General features: G+C 39.7%; 2 protein-coding genes across 3 annotated transcripts in view; one reads left to right on the forward strand and one right to left on the reverse strand.

Annotated features, from left to right (window-relative positions):
- Positions 1–4,928: 4,928 nt before the first annotated feature.
- Positions 4,929–8,852, forward strand: atp5l (ATP synthase, H+ transporting, mitochondrial F0 complex, subunit g). The gene is made up of 3 exons (XM_069146978.1): positions 4,929–5,067; positions 5,257–5,417; positions 8,638–8,852. The coding sequence occupies exons 1-3, from the start codon at positions 5,016–5,018 to the stop codon at positions 8,734–8,736; spliced, it is 312 nt and encodes a 103-aa protein (XP_069003079.1). The 5' UTR covers positions 4,929–5,015; the 3' UTR covers positions 8,737–8,852.
- An 870-nt stretch (positions 8,853–9,722) lies between these two features.
- ftr82 (finTRIM family, member 82) overlaps positions 9,723–14,758 on the reverse strand; it is a 13,074-nt gene continuing 8,038 nt past the window's right edge. For both annotated transcript variants that reach the window (XM_069146974.1, XM_069146973.1), the window contains exons 3-8: positions 14,219–14,314; positions 13,844–14,077; positions 12,046–12,205; positions 11,894–11,950; positions 11,617–11,682; positions 9,723–11,090 (exon numbers count right to left, since the gene is read on the reverse strand). In XM_069146974.1, the coding sequence (XP_069003075.1) occupies positions 10,570–11,090; positions 11,617–11,682; positions 11,894–11,950; positions 12,046–12,205; positions 13,844–14,077; positions 14,219–14,314 (1,134 nt within the window). In that variant the 3' untranslated portion in view covers positions 9,723–10,569. The remainder of the gene's footprint in view (positions 11,091–11,616; positions 11,683–11,893; positions 11,951–12,045; positions 12,206–13,843; positions 14,078–14,218; positions 14,315–14,758) is intronic.

Genomic DNA, 14,758 nt, shown 5'->3' on the forward strand with positions numbered 1-14,758 from the left:
AGTGATTTCAAAGCATTACACCAATTGTCCTTACACGCACCTTTCCCGCCATATCTATCTGATTCTATCCTTAAAATAATTATTTTTCACGGAGAAATCGTCGAATAGCTGTCTCTTTTCACCAAATTTGTGTTTTTTTCCAAAAGGCCTAATGACATGAGATGACCTGCTCACTTTTACTTTTAAAAATTTACAATGATTTCTACACAAATGCAGTTTTTACCAATTATAAAGGAGTAATTTAATATAATTTTGAAGTAAAATGATAAAATAACTTTTTATTAAAGTGGTCTTGCCATCACGGTCGATGACCCCCCCGGCGTCGTCCAGCAGCGTGAAGAGAGTGGGTCCACTGGGAGGCATCTTCAAGCTGTAGGTTTCAGGCAATAAATTAAAGGTGAAAAAGGTTTGTTTTCCAACAAAATCTGGGTTCAGTAGATTCTTTCTCCAAGAGTTGAACTTTCCACAGGAGGCTTTGAACAAGTCCACTTAAATCCAAGTTCAAGTCCAGGTGAGAAGGGACGAATTCCAATGTGCACGGCCTTATATACCCGGGGTCAGGTCGTCATGACGTTGGAGTACGCGCGTGCGTGTGCGTCTGAAGGAACAAGACAGACTGAAGAGATGTCCAAAACTGATATTATATTATCATATAATTTACATGTGTATATACATTTCTTTTGTTTCACTGATTTGCTTACAGCTGTTTTTTTCACTACAGTGACTAAAGTGTTGTAATGTACACACATTCTTCAAACAGTTGTTTTTTTTCTTCACTTTTGATCTTTTATTTACTTTGTAAACACGATCTTGCTTCAGCAATAATATTGTCAAAAATCTGAAGTGTGAAACTGAAAAGTAAAGTGTGACGTAAAGTTCTGTGAGCTTCTGTCAATGATTCAGGTTCTCCTTCATTACCTGATGTGTCCGTCGTGATAAAACACTCTGTCTGGTCACTGTTGTCCATTTTGAGTCGGGGTACATGAATAAGATAACTTTGAACCAATAGACTTGTCTTTCATCAAGTTCTAATAAATACAGCGTGCATAGAGGTATTTTGTAGTTATAAATAAATGTCACAGACAAACTAACACAGTAAGTCAGGATGTGGTTTGATGTCCAGAAGGAATAGTTTTGGTCTTTGAGACCAATTATATGTTTTCATGTCGATACATAAAATGTTCAAAATACATGGAAACAAGGAAAGTCTCATTTGGGCCTGCTGTTTTCACAGAAGTTTGTTTTATCTTTAATAATAGAACATGTGGACATGAGAGGATTTTCCCATCAGTATCTTCAGTTCTTTGTCGTCTGCCTCCTTCTGAGCAGGTAAAATGTTTCAGAGGGTTGTAATCTGGTGACTTGACCACTTTCTGTTGCTGATAAAAGCTCTGATTCCATGAGCAGTGGGTTGGGGGTCCGGACAGTAACGCTGGAGGAATCTGGAGCTGCAGAAATCATGTCTGTGCACGTATTAATTCATCCTGCTGCTGCCGCCATCATCTGTTCCATCCAGAAAGATGAGCGAGCCAAGTCCAGCAGCAGTTTCTCCAGAACTTTCCACACTGCTGTAGTTTTGTAGAAGTCAGAAAAATAAATGAACACATTATGTTGTTTGTTGAATGTCTTTTGGTCATGAAACCTGATTGTGTTTCTTTAATAATCCAGTTCAACACTGTCTTAAGTCTTATTGCTAATATTAGAGCAAAAATATTGTAATCATTATAGAGAAAACAGACAGGATGCCAGTTATTAATATAATAACTTAATAAATATGGTGTCTTTGTTGTGTTTAGGTATTAAGGTAGTGAAACCTTAAGTTATGGCGGTTGGGAGATATTCTTGTTATATACTTTCTACAAGGACTTTGAATAAACACAGAGTTCATCAGCATGCTAGTCTGACTCCTTCCCACGGGAACTTAGTAACAAGGCGCCACCAACTCAACACAAACATAAGACTCAAATGAGTAACAGAGGGAAAACTTTTTTTGTTTGTTTGACAGACAACCACCTTCTCTATGTCTCCTTCCTGCATTTTTCATCATTGCCATCCTTTTAGTCCTTCCCCACTTCTTCGTCCTTCTCCTGTTCATCGTCCTTCTCCCACAAAGACAACAGAGAGTTTCAGTACGCATGTTACAGTGAGACCTTGATCCTCTAAAACCAATGAACACTCCTCTGGTTATGTTCAGAAAAGACTTCAGAAACTCACAGCGCAGTACATGACATAGTTCTGCACACAACCCAGACATGATGTGTTGATTAAGGAGCAAGAAAGCAAAAAATAATATTTTCCAAAGTGTTGAACTACGTGAAGTTCCTGTCATGGCTGCTGGAATGAATCTGTTTTGTTTTGTGTCATTTTGAGAATAAATATGTGAAATAATTGTGTCCGGTTATACTCACCGTTTTGTCTCGTGGGTTCTGGACTGTCAGTGCTTCTCTGTTAAACCAAAAAACAAACACATATGAGATATCAGAAAACTCCACACAAACATCTGCTTATTGTTGTGTACAAATGATATTATATTAAAGTCAGCTGCAGTAAATAAGACTGATCTACACTGTAAATGCATCGCAGTACTTTATTTGCTCTTCCTGTCTGTCGCTCAGCTGTTTTTGAAGTTCTCTAATTTCTTTTCTGAGTTCCTGCCAAAGAAAGATGAAATGTCAGAACAATGATGACCACAGTGAAAATAAACACACATCATACTATATGATGTACATACATACATATAAACCTCTTCTATTATTCTTCTAACTTTTTAAGTTATTGTGTAACCTCTTGGTCACAAGCAACATCTACAGTAATCAAACCTCTTGTGAAGATATACAATCGAGCAATCAAAGTTTTGGAGAGGAAACTGGTAAAATCAAATTGTTGCCATATTCTTAAGAAATACATTTTTTAAAATTTTGATCAATGATCTGGTGCTCCGTTTTATGGTGCATATTTACATACATTTTCCATATAACCTGTCTGTATTTCTCATTAACGTTTGTATTTTGATTGTATATACCTATTGTTGAATGTATGACTTGGATTGTCTCCTATGAAAGTTTTGTGAGTTGTTAATTTTCTGTACTATATTTAGGGACGAGCATTGCTAATCAGTTTAGGCTATAAATGCTGTGGTGTGTCGCAATTTTGATGCTACATACTTGTCCCTACACAAATAAACATTAAATAAATAAATACATATTTGGACCAGTAACGGTTTGATAGATTATATATATTCTCACGAATTATGAATAAAAAGTTGGCTTTAAATTTCTACTCAGCTTCCCTCAACATGTGTAAAGTTAGCACGTTCTTCATCCCAAAACTTCCTCTGATATTCCACCTGAAAGAGAAGAAGCTCAGAGTGAGAGTGAGGTCCAGAAGAGGATGCTGGGAAATTAACACCAGATACATGTTTTCCTTTTTGATTATGGCAATGTGTGTTTTTTGTAATTCTGTCAGCTACTTAAACATGGTCCAGTAATTAAATACTAATTTAACTTAATTGAAAACTCAAAGTTTGACTGTTGAAATTGTCTCACTGGAGAAGAGAGGACATAATTATAAATATATGTAAATGTCTTACCTCATGAATTAGATTTTCATTTTCTTCCCAGATTTTCATTCTCCTTTTCCTGCACAAAACAAATAAAGACAAACAATAAAATCATTACTAGACAACAACACAAGTGTAGGTGGAGACTACTGGCTGAGATGAACACATATCATTTTAACAGTGTTTAAATAATCCCACCAGATGTTTGTGTGTGTGTGTGTGTGTGTACATATATTATTTATCTTTAACAGTTCATCACATTTTTTTTTCTCCTGCTCTTGCTACTGCTGCATGGTTTCTTCCTCTTCCTCCTCCCATTCTATAAAAATCCTTTTCATCTTTTTATTTAACGTGCATACAAAATCAACCAATCAAATGTTATTTGCAAAATATACACATAATGTTATTTTGTGAATAACAATATTCAAGTCATAAATATCAGTTGTTGGCCTGTTATGAGATTAACAACACTGTATAGATGGTGAATTCAAGTGTTAAACACACTTAGTCTGTACATACAGTAAGTCACTGTCTTATCACTGTCTATTTGAGGGAAAAAGTGAAATGTATTTAGTTAGATAATTTACTCTTTCAGATTGATGGCGAGTGACTTATTTTCTTCTTGCAAATCGTTTTTCAACCCCTGTATTATCGGCTCATCAGACAACTTGTCACAGATTTTCTTTGTCTTTCTGTATTTAGTTAAAGCATCAAAATATCTTCCTCTGATCTCCTCCTGTTCACTACAGACACACAAGAATATTTAATTTCATATTGACAGATTTCTTTATCACATATTGTCAAATAAGAGAAAATATATTTTAATTTGTTCTGAAACATTCACCTGAAGTCTTGCTGCTTCGTCCTCATTTGTGTAGACATTCGTTGACATAGCTAATTAATTTCCAGCCCATTCCCTCTTACTTCATTTTGATTTTAACCTTTAAAGTGTAAAACTGAAAGGATTTGACTTATTGTTATACAGGCAAACAGTGATTTATCATGTATTGGTTTATAATACGCTTGATAGCCAGTGGACAGGATGGTAGACGTTTCATTAATAGTTGGAGATTGTGGGAGGGAAATCATGGCTGAAGTCAAACCCACACAACAAAAAATGAATACATCTTTTAAAAATGAATACATCTTTTAAAAATTAATACATTATATTGGGGGAACTGGACAAGACATAAGATCCTTGGTCAATTTACTGAAGAGAAACAGGACTGTTCAAAAATCTGACAAACCAGCGACTGTGGGACTCATCTTGCTCCAGAAGATGGCAGTAATAAAACACCAAGGATGCCCGCTGCTCTCGATCCCCGAAGAAGAGACAGCGGGCTGTTTATGTACAGGCAGTTGTGTGGACAGCTGCAGTCGCGGGTCCTTCTACTGGAGGTGACATTCAGTCGGCTGGTAGAAACGGGACACGGTTAGCACCGACGAACACCTGAACATGGCACAGGCAGTCCAGAAACTAGTCGCCAAAGTACCGACACTGCTCGGCGGTAAGTCACTTCGTAATATTATTAACTACAACATGTATCCAGACTGAAGCGGACGGACACTGTTTACACTGTTTACACTGTTTACACTCTTCACCCGACGCGACACGGCTAAGTAGCGATGCTAACGAGCCGCATGCAGCTCCAGAGGTCTGACATGTCGCAGCGTTTCTCTCTTTCTCTCTCCTGAAGCCGCTGTCACCTTCTCCAAACCTCGGCTAGCTACTTTCTGGTACTATGCCCGTGTTGAACTGGTCCCGCCGTCTCCTGCCGAGATCCCCAAGGCCATCGAGGGGGCCGCGAGCATCATCAAGGGCTTCCAGACGGGACGTCTCGGTCAAACCACCGTGAAGGTACGTGTTGTTGTTGTTGTTGTTGTTGTGGTGTTTGGCCAATACATGAGTCATCATCAAATGAAACCTTCTGTCAATCTCCTCTGACTGATTAAAAAAATAAAACACATATTTGTTCCACATCGTTAGAAACCGCAGTCCGAGCTGGCGGGTTGTTTTCTGGTTTTTAGGGACTTTAATCTCTAAATTCAGTGTCAGAACAAAAGGTCTGAACAGCTGTAGGATACATTTATAATGATGAGTGACTTAAACATGAACCACAACATCTACTTCACCCAAAGAGAAAGTAGTCAGGTAAACTCACAGTATGTTAAAAACAACACATTTAGAATTGTATTGGCAAAAATGAGTGTAAAAAGCATCCCTGCTGTCTGAGTAACATACTATTTATTTGTACTTTTAGTATGTACTACAGCTACTCTTAAAAAGTATGTACTGTTGCATGTAGTGAATATATATATATATACACATACACAGTGGGTACGGAAAGTATTCAGACCCCTTTACATTTTTCACTCTTTGTTTCATTGCAGCCATTTGCTAAAATCAAAAAAGTTCATTTTATTTCTCATTAATGTACACTCAGCACCCCATCTTGACAGAAAAAAACAGAAATGTAGAAATGTGTGCAAATTTATTAAAAAAGAAAAACTGAAATATCACATGGTCATAAGTATTCAGACCCTTTGCTGTGACACTCATATTTAACTCACATGCTGTCCATTTCTTCTGATCCTCCTTGAGATGGTTCTACTCCTTCATTGGAGTCCAGCTGTGTTTAATTAAACTGATTGGACTTGATTAGGAAAGGCACACACCTGTCTATATAAGACCTTACAGCGCATGTCAGAGCAAATGAGAATCATGAGGTCGAAGGAACTGTCCAAGGAGCTCAGAGACAGAATTGTGGCAAGGCACAGATCTGGCCAAGGTTACAAAATAATTTCTGCAGCACTCAAGGTTCCTAAGAGCACAGTGGCCTCCATAATCCTTAAATGGGAGAAGTTTGGGACGACCAGAACTCTTCCTAGACCTGGCCGTCCAGCCAAACTGAGCAATCGTGGGAGAAGAGCCTTGGTGAGAGAGGTAAAGAAGAACCCAAAGATCACTGTGGCTGAGCTCCAGAGATGCAGTAGGGAGATGGGAGAAAGTTCCACAAAGTCAACTATCACTGCAGCCCTCCACCAGTCGGGGCTTTATGGCAGAGTGGCCCGACGGAAGCCTCTCCTCAGTGCAAGACATATGAAAGCCCGCATAGAGTTTGCCAAAAAACACATGAAGGACTCCCAAACTATGAGAAATAAGATTCTCTGGTCTGATGAGACCAAGATTGAACTTGTTGGCGTTAATTCTAAGCGGTATGTGTGGAGAAAACCAGGCATTGCTCATCACCTGCCCAATACAATCCCAACAGTGAAACATGGTGGTGGCAGCATCATGCTATGGGGGTGTTTTTCAGCTGCAGGGACAGGACGACTGGTTGCAATTGAAGGAAAGATGAATGCGGCCAAGTACAGAGATATCCTGGAAGAAAACCTCTTCCAGAGTGCTCTGGACCTCAGACTGGGCCGAAGGTTCACCTTCCAACAAGACAATGACCCGAAGCACACAGCTAAAATAACAAAGGAGTGGCTTCGGAACAACTCTGTGACCATTCTTGACTGGCCCAGCCAGAGCCCTGACCTAAACCCAATTGAGCATCTCTGGAGAGACCTGAAAATGGCTGTCCACCAACGTTCACCATCCAACCTGACGGAACTGGAGAGGATCTGCAAGGAAGAAGGGCAGAGGATCCCCAAATCCAGGTGTGAAAAGCTTGTTGCATCATTCCCAAGAAGACTCATGGCTGTACTCGCTCAAAAGGGTGCTTCTACTCAATACTGAGCAAAGGGTCTGAATACTTATGACCATGTGATATTTCAGTTTTTCTTTTTTAACAAATTTGCACAAATTTCTACATTTCTGTTTTTTTCTGTCAAGATGGGGTGCTGAGTGTACATTAATGAGAAATAAAATGAACTTTTTTGATTTTAGCAAATGGCTGCAATGAAACAAAGAGTGAAAAATTTAAAGGGGTCTGAATGCTTTCCGTACCCACTGTATATACACAACTGGGACATACTCCTTCACCTTCAGCTTTGTCCCTCTAGATCATGTGTGTGTGACCCGTAGTGTTATTATGCCTCTTCTTCTGTTTCTCCTTCTGTGGGAGGAGCATCAGCCTGTCCCTCCAGGGTTTAGCTGAGTTTTAATGTGATTGTTGCATTTAAAAATGCTTGATTTTGTGGCGGATTTTCTCAAATGTTTTGATGTAATTTGCTGAGTTACAAGAGCGTTTTTTGGGGGGGGGTTTTTTGCATAAAACTGGGAATTCGAAACAAATTGCAAGTCGAGAAAGAAAAATAATAGCGATTTCCTGGATTAGCGCCACCAACTGTCTCGGCAGCTCAGTCCAGTCGATGTGACGTATCTTCGGGTCAGAACAGTCAGAGTAGCATGCTGGCGTGCAGGACTGCAAAATACGACCAGATGTAGTAGGACATCCGGGCAGTTTTGGCAAACTACATTTAACATGCCATGTATTGGGACCAGCTAAACACTACATAGTCTGGTAGTATTGTTTTGGTCTTCCAGAGACCTCGCTGACAACAGCTCTATTCTTTAACCGATTAAAACTGAGGACAGTGGGGATTGTGGACAGGGCAGAAAGCCCATATCTCAGCCGTAACGCCAACAAACGTAAAGAAACATGTGGGTGTACACTGTACTGTCATGCACAGTGACTTCAGAGGCTCTAAAGAAGGGTACTGTCATGTTGTTGATCATTTTCAGGGATGAAGGAAATTTGTTCATTTACTGTGTCACTTGCCCGTCTCTGCATCGGCACAATTACTGACACAAACCAGCCATAATGAGAATAAATCTGTAAACCATGTGCTAAAGTTTTAATTGACCGGCAAAACATCAAGGACTGAGGAATGTTTGTTTTTTTTCATTTCAAAACCTGAACAAGGTATGGTCCAATCGTTACATGCTAAAAAAAACAGGGTGATGAGTTTTTATTGTGAGTCTCTGCTGCTTAAAATAATAACACCATAAAATCAGACCACAAGGAAAAACAGTGACTGTAAGACTGTCAGTGTTGTTGGTTAATAAAACCTTTTTGCTCTGCGTATTTCTCCTAAAGCAAATCAAACAAGGTCTTTTTGTTTCCTCACAGGATGCTTTAAGGAACGGACTGGTGGCCACTGAAGTGCTGATGTGGTTCTACATCGGGGAGTGCATTGGCAAAGGAGGCATAATCGGCTACGATGTCTGATTCTTTGACTGTCATGCGTTTTTTTTTTTCCTCTTTCTTTTGAGCGTTGTATGCTCAACTTCCTGTAAGAATCCTGGGAACCAATAAATAAATAAATGTCTTGTTAAAGAAAAAGATTTTTTTTTTTAACTTTTTCTTTCTTTAAAATAAATTCCTTTTTTGATGATATTACCTTTATTACATGTTATGATGTTAGGTTAATTACTAAACATTATCTGTTATGTAAAATTCTTATATTTGACACAGCTATAGGAAATGTACCTTGGAATCTTCCATGCAGTATATTTTGTTAATGATAGTGGAAGAGTTCATATTCAGTTTACCTTTTGTGCTGAGGATATTTTGACTGTAGTAAAAAATTGTGGTGTAAATAATGGATGAGCTATCCAATAATGAATGTATTTAGGTTTGTTTAAGGGTCCATGCTGGTTAACTCAGAAAACAGAACCATCTTTAATGCTATTAGTGAACACCTTGTGTGTTACTTATTATGGCAAATGTTCGTTGTGTGAAAGTCTTAAAGCGTTAAGGTGTGATACATTATTTCATGAACCAGTATGCAGATCAAAAATATGTCAGTTTGTCTGGAGAAAACCAGGAGATACAACAAAGTACTCTCCTGTCACCTTTAAAAAAAAAAATACAAAAAAACCCAACATTTTGATGTTGTGCAGTGAAAGCAATTTAGATTTTTGTATGCAGAGGTAACGGTACCCTGTGCTGTGTTCTGCTGTTCGGACAGGTGTAACAGCACTCTGTACTTTGGAATACACTACACTGCTGAAGCATTGGGTTATAATGTATAATATAATGTCATATTTTCTGACATGTGATCCACCTTTGAAGTTTACAGTCAGAACAGAACAGTGTTGCTCATAATTTGGCTGCTTGACTAAAGATTTCATTTTTATTTCTGCTCATTTCCTCGCCTCCAACCAGCAGAGGGCGCTATTATCAATGCTCAAGAATTTATGTTTTAATACTGAAGATTCGTTTCAGAGCAGTTGCTTTGGTTATTCACAGATACATATGATTACAAAGGTTCACATACCAGTGAAGCTCTTGATTAAAGCGGAAGTTCAAATTTTACTGCATTGACACAGAAATCTTTGGAACTCCTTGAATCTTGTATTTGTAAAAGCACAAAGAAATCAAATATTTGGAGCAAATATCTCTTTTAAATCCATATCAGACAGTCCGATCATTTCTAACCCAATAATGCATTTGATCTGTTGATTCACGTATGACCTAATTTGGTCCAGTTATGTAAATAGTTTTTAATAACTTAAAAACACAAAACTCTTAATTTATTCAGTTCTTTATTTAGAACTATCAATGAATAATTTTGTTACAAAAGTCTTTTTTTTAATAGGAATTATACTCTGGTGGTCCATTATCTAAGTAAACATACACAAAATTAAATAAAGGTTAGTTCATGTGAAAATAAAACTGAGGACTCTCAGCATCTGATACAAAAGCCAAAATGTGACGACAATGGAATATTCTTCTGAAACTATAACAGAAATAACACTTTTCTTTATATTGTACTTGTGTGATTAAACAGTAATTATGTTTCAATAATGTCTTAAAAAACTATAATGAAAATGTGATTTGACAGCACAATGCAAAACATAATACATTTTGTGCTGTCAAGAGTTTAAAAAAGTGGGAAACATCTGGAAAGAACATTTTCCTTCTAAAACAAGCTGTGCAATTTCATTAATGTGGTTTGGTACAGTTTTAAAATTGTTGCAAAAATATATATTTCAAGAGCATTGCTGTATATTATGAGAAACACATATTTCGTAATGAGACTTCAAATATACTGCATGTTCACTTCATGTTGCAGATCTTGACCGAGGTTCCGACTCCAAAGCCTGGATAGATGGGCTCAACAAATGAGGTCTCAAACCTGTGCAGGAGGGTCATGGTGTTGCCTATGCTGTAAAATGCCAGCACACCTGCAGTGTGGTCCAGGTACACGCCTATCCTGGGGGAGTGGGGGCCGTTCACGGCTTTGTCCACCCGGTTGTGCCAGGCAGAGTAGCCTGTGTCAGAACACAGGAGACTCCAGGATTTGTCGTTGTAGCCCAGCAGACACAGCGAGCCTTTCCCCTTCCGACTGATGCCCCTGTAGGCCACGCCGATGGAGAACTCCCCGCTCCACTCGATCTCCCAGTAGAAGCGTCCTCCGGACAAGGCCTCTCGGCACAGCACCTGGGCGAAGCTGTCAAACCTGTCGGAGTTGTCTCCGTAGGGCTGCAGGTCCCTGGTGCGGACGACTTTTCTGCTGTTTTCAGAGATGTACAGCTCCTTGTAGGCCGTGCTTGGGTCCAACTTCAGCTGGCAGAAGTCTGGAGGAGGAGAATTCATTTTATTCTTTTAAACAGCGTATTGAAATGGGGTGGAATTGAATTGCAGCAGTTGTGGAAGAAGAGCTTCATAAAAGAAGCAGTAAAACAACATAGAAGAATCCTACATGAGAAAGTGTACGTGAGAAGAACTACAAAAGTATTTGCAGTGAAATGTGCCTAAAATAAAAGTATTCCTTTTAATGAATGACCCATTTTTTAAATAACATATATACATTATTATATAATTGAAAAAACAATTCATGTTACTGATGTATTAATGTGTAAGCATCACTTTAATGTTGCAGTTTAGACTATACTAATACATAGGACATAATTACTCATTCAATTTTGTATTCATGATCTGAGTCTGGGAGGTAACAACAAACAGTGTCTAAATTTCCCTCTGAATTGTAGTGTAGTACAAATACCTCAAAACTGTACAAACAGTACTGTAGAGAAAGAACTGAGTTATTTTCCACAATTGAGTTGCAAAGTCTTGTTTCAGGGAGATTCACCAGCTACTTACATTTAACAAAATCCGCTCTGCTTCTTGGCTCTGGAGGAGGAGCGCTGTCCACGGTCACTTCTTTGCCTGCACACGAGGAAGCACTGCGTTAGGTCAAGGTGAACTGCACGCACCCACACAAATGCCTCCATTTCTTTCGTTGATGTGGTCTGCCAGTGCTTTTAACTGAAGTATGTACTGTGCCGCTTTGTGGTTTGTCTCCGATATTTTACGGCGAACCTGAATAATAATGAACCTGTTACAGCCTTGTGTCGCGATATGACGTGCCGGCGCTCACCTCTGCTCCTTCTGTCCAACGTCCGGCTCTCCGTGGTGTACACCGGCACCTCACTCACTGTAAAGAAGATCACATTCACGTTCAGCAGGAGGGTATTTTTTTTCGGTGCTTTTTGCCCGTCGTGTATAGTGTTTACGCGGCTGAGGTCCGACCTGACTTGGAGATCTTGAGCAGCTCCTCCCTGCCATACTCCTCGATGCGCTCCTTAATCTCAGCCACGGCCTTCCTGACGGCGCCGAAGGAGAAGTCTGGGTTCACCGTCACTCTGGGGAGGAAGCCGTCATCGGTGGGGGTGCAGAGGTAGTTGAAGTTCTGACGAGAAAAGGGAAGCGAGTGTGGTGATGAATGTTAACGCATAGTGTTGACTGAGTTTACTTTGACAGGTTAAGTTTGAGGCATCGTCATAATTAAAACTGCAAGCAGTGATATGCGAGGCCCTCGCGTGCTGCACGTCGGGGATCCAGCGGGTCGAGGGCCGCCGGCTCCCCGACGTGCAGCACGCGAGGGTCCGTATACTCCCGTTTGTAGTTTTAATTTTTTTTTTCTCGATCTTGTTCCTTATTCTTCTTAAAAAAGAATGTCCTTTTTTTTTTTGGCGGCTTTAACATCTTCAAAAACTCATGAAAGTTGGTGCCTGACGCATGTGCAATGTTTCGTGAGGTTTGGAGCATCGTTTGACCTTAAACATCAACTTTCTGTGTCAAGGCGAAACATCAAACTTAGCCACATCGCCCTGGCTATGCTATATTTTATATACAAAAATGACTTTTGAGTCACTTTTTGGATGACATACTTTGACTTTTTTTTTTTTTTTATCACTTTTTGGAGCATGAACTTTTTCTGAACTGACATGCATGTCTCAAGTGGGGATTGAACCAAGTTATTTCTCACTGAGGCAAATGCTCTAATCACTGCGCATGTCTTCTGAAATATATTAAAAAAAAAGTCATGGTATAGCATTAAAATGTATTAATGGAATTTTGGGGGATAAAGTTTGTGGTAGTTTGGACAGAACTCCAAGAAGAATTAGACACACCCTTTATTTTTTGTTATTGATTTGTATTCATCCTCATGAGGTCGTTTCCTGCTCTGAAGCTGTGTTCGTAGACCGCTGGACTATTTTCAGCGCTGAAATAAGAGTCCCGGCGGGGAAAGTGTTTCTGAGTTCACTCAGAGCTTTCCAGTGACTCAACCAACAGTCTGGTTAACTCAACAGGTAAAATATTCCACTTCACCAAGGTTTCTATTAATGGTTCAAATTCCACCTTAGCCTGTTGATGGTGATTCAACTTTTAGTGAAGCTGAAACGTTTGGAGAAATTGAAAAAGTGAACTTTTTTGTCCACTGAATTTTGTGCATGTAGGTAAATGTAGCTGCTGGGGCATCTTTTTAGGGGGCGCTAGGGAGCCATTTGGCCACGCCCACTCGCGACTCCACTAAAATACGAAATAGAGAGAAGCGCTACCAACTTTCATGAGTTTTTGAATATGATAAAGCCTCCAAAAATGCAGTTATTTACAGAGAATAATAACAAAGCGGGATAATAACTGATTGAAGAACAATAGAGCCTTCGCACCATCGGTGCTCGGGCCCTAATAATGATGACATAAGTGTATCTAACTTTGCCTTCTTAACACTGAGACACATTATGATGATATTAAAAACGCTGCAGTTGATTATATTGATCATTAAAGGCCTTGATATTGCTTTAAGGTGTCACCATAAACATGGACGCCCTGTGTACGTTTTAGGAAATTTTATTAAAAGCCACATCCACAAGTACTAAATATTTCAGTGTGATATATTTACTGGTATTTGGTCCAAATCAGAATAGCACACAAATGTGTGGCACTAACACATAAACTTTAGAGAATGACTCTGACCATACACTGCCTTATATGTGTTGGGTGATGCCACCAGCTGACCTGAACATCATTAAATGTACGTTACCTGCAGGAAGTGGATGTGGTCCTCGGTGCTGTGGAGCTGCTTGAGGCCGGACTCCTTCTTCTTCAGTTCATCGATCTCTTGTTCCAGTCGCTCGATCAAAGCCTCGGCTTGGTTGAAAGCCGCCTTCTCGTTGATGCCGATCAGCTTGGTCACCTCCGACCTCATCCTCTCGATGGAGCGGATCATGTCCTCGAACATCTTCTGGCTGTCCACCATGGCTCTTTGGGCCGAGTTCTGGACAGAACACCCGGCATGTCAGTGCTTTACAGAACAAACTTGAAGCCTTGATCTTTGATGAACATTTTATAGCGTTTGTTTTGTGTGAAGAAAAAAAAAAAAAGACACAATCGGCCATTTCTCAACATGAACTCCTACCTTCAGTGAATCCACGGCGGTCTTGAGTTCTTCCAGCTCCTTCACTCTTTCCTGGCTTTTTTGTCTAATCTCAGCTTGGGAGACTCCCAAGAGTTTCTGAAAAAAAAGGAGTCATCTATTTCACTGTTTTTCAAAGTGTTCACTCCCATGCTGATAGCCCTGCTGGCTTCCTTTAGTTTTTTTAGGCAGTGTTACAGTCACTGACCACATAAAGAACATAAAATCAGGAAGATGCAGCTGAATGTTTTGCTGTTTTAACGTACAAGATGTAAAGCCTCATATTTGTCGGATCAGTACGAACATCAGCGAGGGATATGTTATGTTGGGGAGGCCCTTTGGCATGGTTAATAAACCCCACTCAAAGAATCTCCTTAATACAGCCTGCTTTTATCTCAGACCAGGAGGAGGGGGGGGTAAAAATCTGTAGAGGAATTCTGGCCACGTCAGGAATGTGAATCTACAGCTGCCTGACTTTTAAAGAGATGTTTCAAGGTGCACACAGCTCTGACATGCAGCACAGAGGGCTTCTAATTCAGTTTT

The sequence above is a fragment of the Embiotoca jacksoni genome, unplaced genomic scaffold (assembly GCF_022577435.1).
Source record: "Embiotoca jacksoni isolate LCO1_2020_lvr unplaced genomic scaffold, fEmbJac1.0.p SCAF_13, whole genome shotgun sequence".
Taxonomy (NCBI): Eukaryota; Metazoa; Chordata; class Actinopteri; family Embiotocidae; genus Embiotoca; species Embiotoca jacksoni.

What these genes read in the sequence shown, in the direction of transcription:
- atp5l (XM_069146978.1), top strand. Translation starts at nt 5,016, where the DNA reads ATGGCACAGGCAGTCCAGAAACTAGTCGCCAAAGTACCGACACTGCTC. An exon ending in AGTACCGACACTGCTCGGCG is followed by an intron (nt 5,068 to 5,256) that starts GTAAGTCACTTC and finishes TCTCTCCTGAAG; the next exon opens with CCGCTGTCACCTTCTCCAAA. An exon ending in TCGGTCAAACCACCGTGAAG is followed by an intron (nt 5,418 to 8,637) that starts GTACGTGTTGTT and finishes GTTTCCTCACAG; the next exon opens with GATGCTTTAAGGAACGGACT.